Source organism: Coffea arabica, chromosome 6e (genome assembly GCF_036785885.1).
Source record: "Coffea arabica cultivar ET-39 chromosome 6e, Coffea Arabica ET-39 HiFi, whole genome shotgun sequence".
NCBI classification, from domain to species: domain Eukaryota; kingdom Viridiplantae; phylum Streptophyta; class Magnoliopsida; order Gentianales; family Rubiaceae; genus Coffea; species Coffea arabica.
In genome coordinates this window covers 3680311-3696656 of record NC_092321.1, presented here as the reverse complement: position 1 = coordinate 3696656, position 16346 = coordinate 3680311, and the positions used below count along the sequence as shown (strand labels likewise).

The window sequence follows — 16346 nt, the reverse complement described above, 5'->3', positions numbered from 1 at the left end:
AATCTAATTGCTTAAACTAAAAAAAACTAAAAATTTTTGAAAAACAAATATACAGTTAAACACATAAAAAATTAATTGCTACTAAACATTACTAATTAACATGTTATATTAAATTCAATTATCCTATACCATTAATTATTTTAAATTCAATTATCAATAGCTTCGATTATGTGCTAACTACCATATTTTTGACCAGCCCAATGTTATTATTTGTAATTCCTACCCAATTCCTACACGGATGTGCACTACTTTTGCAAAAATTTCATCCTTAATTAATCGAATAAAAATAAACTAAAGATAATAATATAGAAAAAAAACCTTGAAAAGAAAAAAATTAAACTTACTAAGATGTTGGAAAACAAGAAAAGTTGAAATTTTCAACTTGTTTACAATTTGCTAAAGATAATAACCTGATAATAATGGTGAAGACTTGAGAAAATCTTGTTGTGGATATTTGGGTTAAAAATGGTTAAGAAGAAAAAATTGAAAAAAAAATAAGAGAAGAACTTGATGTTTTAATATATTTTTTAGTCAAGTAGAATTCTCAACAAACTTAACTACAGTCTAGCGGTGAAATTGTCATATCCAAACTTGAAGACCCAGGTTCGAATCTTAGCTACACCATTCTTGATATTTTGTTGAAGAATTTAAAAAACCGCCGGTTCACGGTTCTTAACGGTTCGCACGGTTCGTCCGGTTCGGCCGGGTTTCAACGGTTCTCCATGAACTTCCGGCTTTAGCATTAGACCGGACCGGTGACATGGCCGGTTCGCGGTCCAACCGGCCGGTCCGCGGTCCAACCGGCCGGTCCGGTCCGGTTCTGAAAACATTGATTATAAACTTAATCCCGTTAAATTCGGGGTTTGTTTGGATAGAGGATTATTTGCCAAAATTTATTTGCTTACATCACCATTACAATTTTCAACACACATTTTTATCTTCCCAATTACCTTTTTATTTCACATACATCACAACACAAAAAGTGCTACAGTAAAAATATCACAAATAATTTACAATCCAAACAGAAATTTACCGGGACAAAAAAATGGGGAAAAGTAAATAATAATAAGAAGAAAACAAGAAAGGGACAAGGAACTCGGGAATCGCAGCCGGCCGGCTACATAGCGATTCTTGACCCACCTTAGACGGTGTCGTTTTGGATACAGTATGTAGAGCACCCACAGCCCTGGGCAACTCAAAATCTTAATTAACTCCTCGCGAGCAAGACAGCTCCTTTTATAAACTTCGCCTTCTTAGATCTGTTGATCTTTGTCCGTCGCTCTCTAAAACGTTCAGCGGCTAAGGACTAATCGCCATGGCCATGGCGATTAGGATTAGGGTTTTGCTTCTCTTCCTTTTTTTCTTATCGCTCTCTCACCTCACTTTCTCCCTCTATCAAGACCAAGTGGGTCTCATGGACTGGTATGCCTTGCTATCTTCTTCTGTGCTACTGGGTTTTCGAATGCTTATATGTTTTGATATTGAGGTAAAAAGTAGCTTGGGTAACCAGTTGATTATTGATGTTAGGCATCAGCAGTACATAGGCAAGGTGAAGCACGCAGTTTTCCACACTCAAAAGGCCGGGCGGAAGCGCGTGGTGGTCTCCACAGAGGAGAACGTCATCGCTTCGCTCGATCTTCGCCGCGGAGAGATTTGTCAGTACTTTACATTTTTGTTTAAAATTGAATCAATGATTTAGTGGGGATTCGTTTTGCACAGAATGTTGATTGTCCACTGATTCTGAATTTCCATGTTGCAGTTTGGAGGCATGTTTTGGGTTCTAATGACACCGTCAATGAGCTTGATATCGCCCTTGGAAAATGTAATATTTATATTTCCCATTGCTTTTAGGTTTTTGGTTCTGAGTTTCGGATTGTCTCTCAATTCCTTAAGCTCACAGAATAATAAGTTTTGCATTCCTAGAAGGCATCTTCAGCAGATAGTTACACGGATAGTCAATTTATTTAAGTAGGCGAGATATTCCTCCTGTTCTTTTAATTAAGGATCACACAGAATCCTTTGTGAACAGTTAGTGAATAAGATATGTACCCTGTAATCCTAGTGCCAATGGTCTGGATGTTAGAGCCTGTGAACCTGCTAGGTTTTGCTTCCTGATTACACAGATTATTGTACCTTTAACCGCATAGGTTTCTCTCTTGCTTTGTAGCTTTCATATTATGACACTTACCTGGAGCAGTTTTCATGGTCAATTTTATACTGCGTCCACTACTTCTCAACTTAGGATGTTTTCTGATCTTAGCAAGCACATTCTGAGATCTGGGGTTTTTCTGAGTTGGAACTGTGAAGGAACTACATGTTAGAGTTGGGAGTATGAAGGAACAATGATAATTATCTTCCACATAAAGAGAACTCTTATCCCAACGATCCTTCACTTGCATTACTGAGTGTATGACCCCCTCATCCCCAAACTTTAAAAGGATAATCTGACAAATTGGAAGTTTTTGAATGTCTATCTTAATATTGGCCTAGTGCGAGAGACATGAAAATAAAAATGTTTAATGAAATGAAAGCAAAAATAGTTGTAAATGTTTTCTAGATTCTTATTAGTCAATGCAGATAAGAAAAGGAGGTAATCCTTTTATTAATCATTATTCCCACAAGTTTTCTGGGATCTATTTGGCCTGCACTATAATCTCATGGAGGATTATTTCCATATTCCTTTTCAGATGTTATTACTCTGTCATCTGGTGGAAAATATTTAAGAGCTTGGAACCTGCCTGATGGGCAGATGATATGGGAATCATTTCTTCCGGGCTCAACAGCTTCAAGGTCTATATTATCCATTCCAGTGAGTCATTGACTTTGTCTGTTTAATTTCTTCTCACAAACAATGTCTTAATCTAAGCTTTCATACACCACTTCTTTGATGTTTCTAGAAATTTTTGCCTTGTGTGACCTTGGATGATCTTTGATGTTTCATACTTTAGTCTATGTATCAATTAGAAAACAGTGGAACACTCTTACTGTAACTCAAACATTGAATGGGTTGGCTCTAGTTTGCTTCACCATTCTTAGTGGTTTTGAACCCCTTAATGATCTCGAACAAATGCTATCTATGAATTATTGTTTGAGGATGATGTTTAGAACTTGCTGTTGTACAGACAAATTTAAAAGATGGCAAGGATGATCTGATCCTGGTTTATGGTAGTGGGAGTCTCTACGCTGTTTCAAGCATTGATGGGGAAGTGCTTTGGACGAAAGATTTAGCATCTGAAGGGTTTGACTACTGTTCCAGTTAAACAAGTCATTTTTTTTAATACTTTTATGGCTGTGCTCTGACATTAGCTATTTGACATTTGCTTGATTGCAGCATTGATGTTCAGCAGTTGATTCATCGTCATGGAAGTAATATCATTTATGCTTTAGGATTTATTGGTTCTTCTCATTTTGCTACTTTTGAAATCAATGCAAAGAATGGGGAGTTGCTGAAGCATGATAAAGTTCGATTCACTGGTGGGTTCTGTGGGGACATTTCATTCCTCAAAAGTGACACTGCTGTGGCACTTGATTCCACTCGATCCTCTTTGGTATCAGTTCGCTTCCGGGATGGTGAAATTAGTATTGAACAAGTGCATATTTCAGATCTCCTTTTGGATTCATCAGGAGTTGCTGCAATTTTGCCTTATAAGCTTATTGAAATGGTTGCAGTAAAAGTAAAAGAGTTTATTATATTCGTAAAACTAACAAATGAAGGCAAGTTTGTGGTTGTGGACCAAATTGATCATACTGCAATTATTAGTGATTCTCTCTCAATCCTTGAAGATCAACAAGCCATTGCCCTGATTCAACATGGAGACAATAAGATTCAGCTTACTGTGAAACTCGTTAGTGACTGGAGTAACCATCTGATAAAAGAAACTATTTATATGGATTGTCAGAGAGGGCTCGCACAGCGGATTTTCCTCAACAATTATGTGCGAACAGACAGGTCATCAGGATTTAGGGCCTTGATTGTCATGGAAGACCATTCCCTTTTGTTAGTACAGCAAAGGGAAATTGTCTGGAGCAGGGAAGATGGGCTGGCTTCAATTGTTGAAGTCACAACATCAGAACTACCACTAGAGAAGGATAGTGTATCTGTTGCAACAGTGGAGCACAGCCTTTTGGAATGGCTTAAGGTATGAGGTTCCAGAATTATTTTGAAGCTGTCATAAATGCATTTTACTAGGTTTCAAGATGTTTTCTTAGTAAAGACTAACACTAATTCATGTTACAATCAAGAGGGGGGGGGGAGAGGGAAGAAAACCAGAAATGAAAACAAATTGGTGGGTTTATGTACCTCTTTTATAGTACCTTCTTTGTCTCCAAATTAGGGTGAATGCATTTGTGGCAATATAGTCAAAACATGACCTCCTCAAAATTGCATTTGATATTGGTTTCTCACTTAGAGTTCTTCTGGCATGCAGCCAATCTCTTCACGGTTATTCAGAATTCTGTTGTGTGATGGATTTTGCTAACATGCTTAGGACTAGATAACAAATAATTATAGTGGTTTAGTGCCTTGTCCTTCCACAACCAGCACTTAATAAATTTATTCCCTCTTTTTAGTGATATATCTGAGCTTCTACAGATGAGAAACTTTAGCCTCTTCTGTGTTATTCTTGCATGTGATCTCCTTTGACTTGCTAGCTCTTATATGTTCCTCTATTCTGCTTAATATTTTGTTTTCCTGCTTGAAGGGGCATGTACTGAAGCTTAAAGGAACCCTTATGCTTGCAAACCCTGACGATATTGCAGCCATACAAAAACTGAGGCTACAAAGTTCCGAGAAGAACAAGATGACTCGAGATCACAATGGGTTTCGAAAACTGATCATTGTACTTACTCGAGCAGGGAAACTTTTTGCTTTGCACACAGGAGATGGGCAAATTGTGTGGTCTGTCTTGTTGAATTCTCTGCGCAAGTCACAAACATGTGAAGCTCCTAATGTTCTTACATTACACCAATGGCAAGTCCCTCATCATCATGCACTGGATGAGAACCCATCAATACTTGTGCTTGGTAGATGTGGACCTAATCTTGATTCCCCTGGTGTGTACTCCATTGTTGATGCAAACACAGGAAAGGAGCTTAATTCTGTTGGACCTTTTCATTCGATCGTGCAAATTATTCCTCTGCCACATACTGATTCCAGAGAGCAGCGTTTGCATCTATTGATAGATAAGGATTGGCATGCCCACTTATATCCCAGAAGTCCTGAGGCTCTTGCCATTTTTCAACGCGAGGTTGGAAACATTTATTGGTATTCAGTGGAAGCTGATAATGGTATCTTAAGGGGACATGCAGCAAAGGAGAATTGCATTTTACAGCTGCCTGATGAATATTGTTTCGGCACGAGGAATCTGTGGTCAATTGTTTTCCCTTCAGAATCAGAAAGGATCATTGCAACTGCAACCAGGAAGTTGAATGAGGTACTTTATATCTTTCACTTTAGTACTGAGTTGTCAGAGTATTGAAGTACAATCACACCCATACAAGTGCTACTCTTACTGTTGAATATGTTTAGTTTATGGGCCAAAAAATTTAAAAAGAAGAGTGGTATTTGGTAAGTTGGACCTTGACTATGATTTGTCCTGTGTTGCTTTTAGATGCACTTTGAATTACTATCTTTTCCATTATGCAGATTGTTTAGTGATGATCTTAAAGAAGTGTTCATTTTCATGCGAAATTATGTCTCGCTCTAAGCATATTGGTTGTTGGTTTGCTCTTTCAGACCTGTGAATTTGAGCACATAAGTCCTGTACAAGCTTTGTTGGGGCTTATTTACATTTTGCACTGTCATGTATAGATTATAATCTTCTCTGTTATTATATGTCTCTTAATCTTCAGGCAGTTCACACTCAAGCAAAAGTAGTAGCAGATCAGGATGTGATGTATAAATATATATCTAAGAATCTGCTCTTCATTGCAACTGTTGCTCCACAAGCAGCTGGAGATATTGGATCTGTCACCCCTGATGAATCTTGGCTGGTTGTTTATCTTGTTGACACCATAACTGGACGTATTCTGCATCGCATGACCCATTATGGTTCACAGGGTCCTGTCCATGCAGTAAGTCTGCCTGTCTTTCAATAATATTAAGGGGAAGAAATTGTTGATATCAGATTGTCCACTGAGAAAGTTTTCCATCTCATACTTTTCATGACATATATTCTAACTCATATTTTCTCTCTGAAGGTCGTTAGTGAGAATTGGGTTGTTTACCACTACTTTAACCTTAGAGCTCACAGATATGAGATGTCTGTGATCGAAATTTATGATCAGTCTCGGGCGGTATATTCTACAACATGATCCTTCTATGTTCCATTTATTCTTGACTATGCTATATCTAAGTTTCTAATGAAATGCAGGACAACAAGGATGTCTTGAAGTTGGTTCTTGGGAAACATAATTTGACCTCAGCTATTTCAGCTTACACTCGTACAGAAGTCGTGACTAAACAGCAATCTTACTTTTTTTCCCACTCTGTGAAAGCAATATCCACAACATCCACGGCTAAAGGCATAACTTCCAAACAACTACTTATTGGTACTGTTGGTGATCAGGTAAGCTGTTACAGTTCATATGCTTCATTGGTTCTTCCCTCATTTCTCCACTTCTACCCTTTTTCATGCTTTCTTCATAGTAGGCACTGTCCTAAGGATATCATTTTTTTTTGGTTGTTCAGTTTTATATGTTTCGTTGTTTGCTCATTGCAGTTTTTTGTCTTGACACTTTATAGGTTTTGGCACTTGATAAACGTTTCTTGGATCCTCGGCGAACACTTAACCCCACACAAGCTGAGAAAGAGGAAGGAATTATACCGCTTACCGATTCATTACCAATCATTCCACAGGTATAATATCATTGTCCATATCATATTGTTGCTATGTAACATCATGAAGATCTCATTACTCATTCATCAGTCGGAACGTATTTGTTTCCTGACTAAATGCCAACTTTTTTGTTGGTTGCAGTCTTACGTGACGCATGCCCTTAAGGTGGAAGGCCTTAGAGGCATAGTAACTGTCCCTGCGAAGTTAGAGTCAACTACTCTCGTCTTTGCCCATGGGGTGGATCTCTTTTTTACCAGGCTTGCACCTTCGAAGACCTATGATTCTCTTACTGAAGACTTCAGTTACGCTCTCCTGCTCATTACAATTGTTGCACTTGTGGTGGCTATATTCGTGACTTGGATTTTGTCAGAAAGGAAGGAGCTGCAGGAGAAGTGGAGATGAAAGCTCTAATCTTATTTTTTGCAGTTACACTAGTTTTTCCTTTTAGATTCTTATTGGGTCTTTCTTTTTTGTTCTTTATTTTGAAAGTCCTTAGGATTGCAAATCATCTGTAATTTAGTTGATTTTGTACCATGGGTTTCCTGTTCTTTGTTTGTTGTCATGGAAGCGGAGCTTCAGTTCTTTGTTGTACATTCAGAACGGCATAGAAATGATATAGGAAATATGTGACAATTAGCATTTCCGTTGGATGCTCAAAACCGTTTTACACCGGAGTAAGCGTCTAGCAGGTCACATGATGTATTGTTTCACCTGTCAATTTGTCGAGAATTTGGGATCCTGGAATGTATGCCTTGAACGGTAATAGGTAAATTTTTTAAGAAGCAACGATGGTAATAGATTTTTTCCCCCAAGCTACAATGATAATAGGTACGCAACATGATTTACAAAGGATTTTGTACTATGATTATGTTTTCGTAAATAATACTAGTGGCTTTTGAATTTAATAAGCAGTTGAATTAAGCTAATGCTCAAATTCCATTAATAGGTCAAAGATCCACTCAGTAATGAAGTTGTATATTCGAAGCCAAGGACGGGCAAAAAGCACAAAACTACTTGGGCGTTTAAGCTTGTGAGTCCTGTAGCAAACTTAAACTGGGGAGGAACTTCCTTTTTCCTTCTCCTTGAAAGGTTTGGAATATTCTTTGAATTTTTTTTTTAAAAAAAGTAACACAATCTATTGTTGGAAACTTTAGAAGAAGAAAGAAATAAAGAAACAGAGACGGTGAATAAGAAGATATAGGACAAGTAGTGCTGTTAATTGAGTCAAGTATTTGGCTGCCGAGCTCGACTCGAATTTAACTCGAACCAAACTTGAGCTCGTTCGACTAAGCGGACGAGCTTTGAAATGTGTTCAAACTCGACTCGCCAAATAAAACACGTGACTCAATTTCGAACTCGAACTCGATTCGTTTATCACAAACGAGCTCGAGCTCGTGCAAATTGACCACAATAAAAACCTATAATTTTCAATTTTTATACTTTTGAATTCTGAAATGACATATATACCCATCTTTATCGAACCTAATCAAACTACTCGAATAACAAATGAATCGAGTTTACTCGACTTGTTAATTAAACGAGTATATCTAGAGTTCGAACTTGACTCGTTTACGACTTGTTAATTAAACGAGCATATCTCGAACTCGAGCTCAACTCGTTTACCACAATTAACGAGCCTAGTTCGAGCCTTATCGAGTCGAGCTCAATCGTTCCATTTAATAGCTCTAAGGACAATCACAAGCAGTGAGAAGGAATGAGAATACTTAGAAAACCGCCAGTGAATCCACAGGCATCAAATTTCAATATAGCATTAGTCCATATTTTATTGACTTAATATTCATTAGTGCCAAAGTCGAGTAAGCAGAAAATGCAATCTCAAACCAATTTACACAAATCATTACAACTCTCCTCAGAAATTCTAAAATTCATAATGCAATCCAGAACCCAATGTAATACTAGTAAATTGAGCACTTCAGAGATATTATACCGTGAAATATATTGTAAACCATATTGATCACCAATTTAACTTTCACCCGTCCTAATGCATAATAACTTTTCAAAGGCTGAACTTTGCACTTGTGCAGGGAAGAAATTGATCAAATCGAGCTCGTTGGAGAAGTCAACCTTTACGTCCAAAATTTTCGGTTTGCATGACATTGGGAATTCTAGCAGTGAATATTGCAAAATGGAAAGCAACTTGGAATGAGAAGATGTCCCGGTCAATCCAGTAAACGAAGAAAGAGATCATTACAAACACGAACGCGTATTACAAGAACTCTAGGCCCCAAAATTTCACCTTATTTGTACAATTCTCACCATGGTGGAAGAAGAATGAACTAGTCTCTCTATCCCCCATAAACCATAAATCGACTCTATAGCTGTAAAATATGACCATAATTTACATGTTACAATTTTCAAGATAGTGAGGGGGAGAATTCGGTTGGGTGGTAAGGTGGAAAAGATTATGAGTAAGAGATCCTGAATTCAAAACTTTCCACTTACTTAAAAAAAAGACGGTGACTGAAGAATGAGCTGCATGTTTTGTTAGAGCCAAAAGACCAGCGGCCTATCATGGCCTATCCTACCAGTAACAAGCACATACAAAGAAAACTAACCTCAGGAGAGACAACTATGCTCATGAATTGAAGGCTCTAAGCCTCTAACACCCGCCCGCCAATTGCTATAAACTGGCACAGCCTATCTTCAATCAAGAATGAGGATTCTGAGGCTGAAACTTATATTACAAAAATTGGGAGCCAACCAACACTAGTATTTGCAGAAGCAAAGCAATGGTGCTCGTGCATAGAAGATCGCAGAACACACTGCTTGTTGAACTGCTTACCCTCAGCTGTCCAGCATTGACAAATTCATCCTTACCAGAAGTAATAGAGACATTCACAGACAATGAACCTGATACACGACACCCAACATGATACAGATCATCCACATTAGAAAGGCAGCGCTAGGTTCCCATCATATGACAAAAGGAATATTTGGAATGAACTGTCAGTACTTACAATCATAGTCTGCCCATCCAATCCTCTGATGAGCTAAATCATAAACAAAAATCCTATCTTTTAGAACGAGATCTGTTAAAAACAAAATACCAACAAATTTTGTTAGGCTGAATGACCAGCTTAGACGTGCAAAATATTGTAACCAGCAACACTAAGCAATGTACTGAAAATTGGTGGCTCTGGGACCGACATAACCCCAAAAAGGTTAAACTTTTGCAGCCATGACGTTGACTAACATGCATCCACAAATTTTAGCAAGAAGTTTTTAGTTTTCCCAATGCCAAAGACAGTCCATTATTGTTCACCCTAGCAGGAAACATCTACCTAGACAAGCTCTATCTGGAGACAGGCAGGACTAATTACTTTCTGCTACTCTCTGTAAACACGGTGAAACAGATTTAAAATTTAGTAACGAACCAAAAAAAGCATTAAAGTACTAGGACACACAAAAAGAACATAAATGAAGAAAATGTAGTCTAACAGAGGGAATTGCTTCCGCTATTTCTTATGAACACAGAAAGAAAGCAAATCTGTAGATTACGCTTGAAAAAAGGACTCTCAAGTAGACATTCTATCTTTTGACAGCAAAGGACAAATGACATCCAAAAGCCATCACAATCCAGACTAACAATCAAACAAGTAGAAGAGTTCGATGATCTTCTGAACAAGTAAATGCACCTATCTTGATCAGCACATCTACTCATTTTAATCTACTTAATGAAAGAAGTCATATCAGACACATTGCTGCACGGGAAATTTTGGGTACTATTAAACCTCTTTTTCTTGGCTCAATATACTTAATTATCAAGTTAGCAGAAGTGCATTTATCCTCATATTCAGAAATCTTGATTCTCAATTCACAACATCTACAGAGCTGACACGGATGTGATGTTGATTCAATTCCAAGCACCAAAATTTGTTGGTAATTTGAGTATGTAGGGTGATCTTGATCCATGTCAGCAAGTCTGACAGATTAAACTAAAATGCACCAAATGCAAAAGCTGACATGAATGTAAAGTACAGGTGAACAGAATGCTTCATTTCCTAGTGCATATCTGAGCTATTTATTTCATGCCAAACGGCAGACAAGAATTAACAGCAATGAAGTTTTTTTTCAGAAAAAACCTAACCTCCTAAAATTGACACGCTTTTTTCTACCCTTGAGAAGCCAATGCACCACATTGCAGCACCGTCCTGCAAAATGAGTTACTACACTCACTTTAGGATTGCAGAATTCACTCAATTGTAGCACGGCCAGCATCATTTACACCACAAATTTGATAACGTGAATTAGCAACACTTTAGAAAGTTCTAAAGGTATAAGAAAGCTTAGTCAACAGAATCTCCATACTCACCACAAACCCCAAATGAACAAGGTAGTCTGCTGGCCTCAAAACCATGGAGGCACCACCAGCAAAGTTAAAAGAAACTGGAGGAAATATCTCAGTAATGCTGTTTAGGAAACCAAGAAGAATTCATTTTGCAGCAAAAAAATCATTTAAATTTCAGAAACGAGTCTGAGAACCTCTGAGATAAATTTTAATATGATGCATGAGATTTACCCTGCTAAAACTAAATAACACTGACTTCCTCTTGAAAGAACTGGTCTAGCAGTTTGGGAAACAGCAGCTGTTATCTGCAGAGAAAATGAACAAATCATTCCAAGTAAAAATGCTGAAAGGTCAGATACTCTAGGGCATCTCTATATACCTACAAGTTCAATACAAGCTCATCTATAGCAAATGAAGTTTTGAGAACAACTACATCCTCAGAGTATGCAAATAAATTCACGATGATGCTTCATGCAATGACAAATATGTCAAGATTTGAAAAAAGGGAAGAAAATTGTAGACGAACTACTGTTCAGTATTACATGATTATAAGTTATGGAACTGCTGACTTGGGCAAACACACTGCCTGGGTGTTGCACATACCCTCGAAGTAGCAGAAACAATGATAGTCAAGACATTTATGATTTCCATTATGAAACAGATGTCCTAAATTCATATACACTTGACAACGAGGCAGCTTACAAAGCCCCCAGAATTTAAAAAAGTATCACTTGGTGTGTACTCCTCCTTCAACAAGGAACATTTTAATAGTTTCGCAGAAGACATAGAAAACTGCAGCCTTATCTTCCAGGAAAAGGGAGCCTAGATATCCATGGTTACTTTGAAATTTTCATGTGAACGTTACGCAAACTGCTTTCTTCATAACTTTCAAAGCAAACGTAAAATGAAGGCAAATCACTTACAGCACTGACAAAAGGATCATAAGCTTCTCCAATTAGGTAAGCCAAAGTGGTTCCAGAATCAACAATGGTTCCTCGGTTCTCTGATGTTGCAAACACTGCTGAATCTATAGGCAACACTTGCCCATTGACAGCAATACTCTGAAGATACAAATTATAGTGAGACCTGAAAAATTAACAATTGAAAGTTATCATATGAAAAGAATGTATAATAAGTTCTAGGTCTTAAAGACTACAGGGCAACTAAGCACAAGAAAGGAGCAATAAAAAAAATAGGACAATTACATGTTTAAACCAAATATTTGTTCACCAAGATCCATTTAGAAACCAGTAGTATGAAGCCAACAACAATACCCTGCTCAATGATGAAGCCAAAATAAAAGAGATGGGACAAACATGCTCAAACCAATTAATGGTTCAAGATCAATATAGAAAATAAAAATACTTGTGCTGGTGAATAACAAAGCCAGAGTATATGATGACAGAGCACTATGCCTTCAACAATTTCATTCCATAATGAAATAAAATGTCTAGTTATCTCCTCTGTGCACCAAATTGACTGAAGAACAATTATGTTTCCTCTTGGAGTTATGAAACTTCCCGAGTACAAGAAAAAGAAATCCTAAGTAGCTGGCTTGTGGATTGATCCACAATGCTGCTGCATTACTCAATGGTACGCCAGCCAATTCTTAATGACATTATCAAGTCTAACAATGAAAACCAGTCCAGGGCAGAAACAATTGAATACTCTTCTATAAAACTATAATATCTGATTGGTTAACAAGCAAACAATTTGGTTGGTAAAGTGCCCAGTTTCCTATAATAATCTCAGGTTCATTCTTAATAGGTGATTTTCATGTACAGAGCTCTTCCTTGTATATATATATATATCATTCAGTGAGAAAGAGCTAGGCATACATATAATCGGTGGGAACCCCAAAATGTAACATCTAACATTGTAATCAGATAATGTAAACAAGAGAACCAAAATGAAACATAAAATCTGCTGTGATCATAGTGCAGTTTACATAGTTGCTGGGGATCAAAAATTGTCAGCCTTAATTACAAGAACTAGAAAAGAAAAGGATATCTGCACACAGTAAAAAATACGTACTGTGATGGAACAAGGGGAGTATAAACGATGCTGGGATCCAAAATCTCACCAAGAACAAGTATCCCACCACCATTGCCTTCACCTTTTAAGCAATGGGAAAATACTTTAGGAGTAATTCCACGTGATGATAGTTGTGCTATTACTGAAATCTCCTGCTGACCAAATCCGAAAATTCCATCAATTGCTCTATCAGATCTAGTCAAGTCTCCAGACAGAGTAGTACTGCACCTGTTAAATATGGATTCAAACATAAGCACTATATTCAAGCAAAAGATTTAAGACACTCACAACTAGTTTAAGAAAGAAAGAGACAGTGTAAGACCAAAAGAAACACATGGCTGAACACAATATACTTGCAAAAGTAAAGAAGCTAGGCGAAAGAAGATAAAAGGGGCAATAAGGAACACCAATTACATCCAAAGCTTGACTATTTATACTTCCCCAACTATATAACGAGTCTCTATTTTGCTTCAGGGATCAAGAGTAAGGTTACTGTGACTTAAATTCCACGTACTGCATCGAATCATTATCTTTTATCTTCTTTTATTGCTTTTAATGAATCATGCAAGCTCTAAATTACTAGAGAAAGAAAATTGCCAGGACATTATGCTTGTCAGATTCCGGTACAAATTATGATCTTCTGGCTATGAGGCATAATGCGTGCAGCAGTCACAAGAGTTAGTTTTAAGGAAACTTTAATGTTTATAATCATTATGTTGCCGAATTTTACCCAAACACAATAGGAGCTGAAGAGTTGGCAATGAATGAGGCTCCCAGAATTGTGTCAAAATAGAGCAGATCAGAGACATAATATCCAGCAGTGCCACTTCCATCCCCGTACTGAAAGGAGTAACCACACTGATTGCCCTGGGTGGAGCATTCAGCAGAAGAAGTTTGAACAATAGAAGCACAAATTGCATCCGAACAAGATATCAAAGAAGCGGTTGACGAGCCAGTGGCACTAAAAGAATTGAGCTGAACCTGCAACACACGAGACGTTATCAGTATAAGGTACAACTTGAGTCTTTTTTTCATACAACTCAAGCAATGAAGAAGGCAATAACAAGAATGAAAGAAAAATTTTACCCCAAGTCCACTCGATTGAGGGCAATCATTGCAGGAATCACATGAAACCCATAAAATATCACTGCCCGTATCAATTTGCACATTAAACTCCCTTGGTGGAGATCCCAATTTTACTCTAGTGAAATAAAGGCTACAAATGAAACAAAAGCATTAGAAATTGTTACGGAAACTTATAATCCACCTGGAATTCTTCCCTAACCATTGCCCTACCACCCGTTCTACTGGGTGCTATGGTGCAGGTGGTGAAAGCAATGGTGGAATCAATAAATTCAACCGACGAAAAGAGAGAACAAGAAAATGACGGTAGCAGCTTAAGAGTCATAAAACCTTTTCTCTAGCCTAGTGCCAGTGCAAGTCTTTACAAATGCAAGTGATATACCACAGTATTTGTTTCAAACCATATAAACTTGCCAACCTAATCCGTAAATAAATAAGAAGGAAGACCGTAATTTTCCTCAAATTAATCAGTCCAGTGTTAGCCAAGAATTCAAGCTCAAAAGTCACAAACAGAGATATTTAACGCTCAACCATGCAATTTATCCTCTACTAAAAAAAAAAGAGTAATCTTCATATCTATTAAAGCAAAATTTAACATCCGAAAGCACGACATTTCATCCAAAATTTACCAGTTGCAAAACGTCTAGTTCAACTCCACAAAAAAAATTTTTAAAAGAAACCCAACCCCCCCCCCCCCCCCCCCCCCAACAAAAAAAAAAAGAAAAGAAAGAAAAAAGAAATAAAGCTTTTCGAAGTTACCCGACGAGGTAAGGGTCGGAGGTGCCAAGGACCGGAAAATCAACTATGCCGCCAGCAAAGCTCTGCAAGATGCGAGCGTGCCTGGCTCTATCTCTAGCTTTGAGCTCCTCCAGGTCCACCTTCTGGTTTACCGGAAAAGCCCTCTCCAAAGTGAGCGCACTAGCTGGAAATCCTCCTCCGCCACCATTAACCACCATAAGCATGGCGGCCGACACCACAGCCAGAATCAGTAGTAAGTCTACGCCTGCCATCGCCGGCACTCCTAAACCTCCGCAATATCAGTTTACACTTGTCAGCAATCTTACAGCACTTTTCTGACGAAGATATTTATACTATTTATGAATACAATTATTATGCTTTAAATTTGATGCAGCAATGTTCAGCTTTCACCACCAGGAAACAGGATGGACTATAAAGGTGCTGCCGAGCAGAGGAGACTGCCGAGCATGCTTTTTTCGTTCATGATTTTGTAGTTTGGGCTTTTACTGCCCCAACGAAACGCTTACTTAAGTAACGTGAACGCGTGCGTACTTGGTTGGAGCTATTGATTAAGAAAGCCTACTCCCTCCCTAAAGTTTACTACTATTACATGATGATTTTGATTAACAAGAAGTTTACGTGAAATTGCAATGGTGATGGGGACGGGGCTGCAACAATTTTAAATGGGAATTGTTGAAACAATATTTTCATCCCAAATATATATATATATATATATATATATGCTTGATGGTGGGGACAGGTGGAACAATTTTATAAGATCAATCGTGATATTATTATAGTTATTTGGATAGTAAATTATTTGAGATAATATTTTAAAAAATATTATATGATTAATTATTTTTTTGAATGTAAGATAACAAAATAAATAAAAAATATATTAATGATTCAAGTAAATAAATTTTGATAAATAATTCATTATCCAAACAAATTAAAATTTGGTGAATCTGGAATGTATACAGACAAGTACTAACTACTATATGGTAAAGGAAAAAATATTTTCCACTAAATCTTAGCTGTAGTTTTGCAGTTATTACGATTACGAGTTCAAAAAAAAAATTTGGAATTTATTTAATAGAAGTAGAAATTTAAAATTGGTGTTAGGTAATTTTTATGATATTTGGCTACATTTTTTTAAATACTGCCACAGTGGAAGTAAATTGACTAGCAGTCGTCGTCCTTTTTTAATATGGCATCAGGTGGAGTGGAGACTCGAGATTATTGGTGCGTAGTTTATACGCTTTGGCCTTCTTTCTCATCATCCCTAAGATTACCGTTGCAGACACGCAGATTGATACTATTTTGATTGAAAACGAAATAATCAAACA

At 37.4% G+C, this 16346-nt stretch overlaps 2 protein-coding genes across 2 annotated transcripts; one reads left to right on the top strand and one right to left on the bottom strand.

Annotated features, from left to right (window-relative positions):
- Positions 1-1174: 1174 nt before the first annotated feature.
- Positions 1175-7479, top strand: LOC113697371 (uncharacterized). The gene is made up of 12 exons (XM_027216967.2): positions 1175-1422; positions 1528-1655; positions 1760-1822; positions 2688-2809; positions 3123-3238; positions 3332-4139; positions 4701-5432; positions 5851-6072; positions 6199-6294; positions 6372-6566; positions 6743-6856; positions 6978-7479. Exons 1-12 carry the CDS (start codon positions 1316-1318, stop codon positions 7236-7238), a joined length of 2964 nt encoding a protein of 987 aa, XP_027072768.2. The 5' UTR covers positions 1175-1315; the 3' UTR covers positions 7239-7479.
- Positions 7480-9000: 1521 nt separating this feature from the next.
- On the bottom strand, positions 9001-15648 carry LOC140003837 (aspartic proteinase 36-like). The gene is made up of 10 exons (XM_072054535.1): positions 15022-15648; positions 14266-14395; positions 13910-14160; positions 13180-13407; positions 12069-12231; positions 11377-11450; positions 11170-11266; positions 10945-11008; positions 9815-9886; positions 9001-9707 (listed from the first exon to the last, which is right to left on the bottom strand). The coding sequence occupies exons 1-10, from the start codon at positions 15270-15272 to the stop codon at positions 9538-9540; spliced, it is 1500 nt and encodes a 499-aa protein (XP_071910636.1). The 5' UTR covers positions 15273-15648; the 3' UTR covers positions 9001-9537.
- Positions 15649-16346: the final 698 nt, after the last annotated feature.

What these genes read in the sequence shown, in the direction of transcription:
- LOC113697371 (XM_027216967.2), top strand. Translation starts at nt 1,316, where the DNA reads ATGGCCATGGCGATTAGGATTAGGGTTTTGCTTCTCTTCCTTTTTTTC. An exon ending in TCTTCGCCGCGGAGAGATTT is followed by an intron (nt 1,656 to 1,759) that starts GTCAGTACTTTA and finishes TCCATGTTGCAG; the next exon opens with TTTGGAGGCATGTTTTGGGT. An exon ending in AAAGATTTAGCATCTGAAGG is followed by an intron (nt 3,239 to 3,331) that starts GTTTGACTACTG and finishes GCTTGATTGCAG; the next exon opens with CATTGATGTTCAGCAGTTGA.
- LOC140003837 (XM_072054535.1), bottom strand. Translation starts at nt 15,272, where the DNA reads ATGGCAGGCGTAGACTTACTACTGATTCTGGCTGTGGTGTCGGCCGCC. An exon ending in TCAGCTCCTATTGTGTTTGG is followed by an intron (nt 13,408 to 13,909) that starts GTAAAATTCGGC and finishes CATATTTAACAG; the next exon opens with GTGCAGTACTACTCTGTCTG. An exon ending in TTGTTCATTTGGGGTTTGTG is followed by an intron (nt 11,009 to 11,169) that starts GTGAGTATGGAG and finishes CTCATTTTGCAG; the next exon opens with GACGGTGCTGCAATGTGGTG.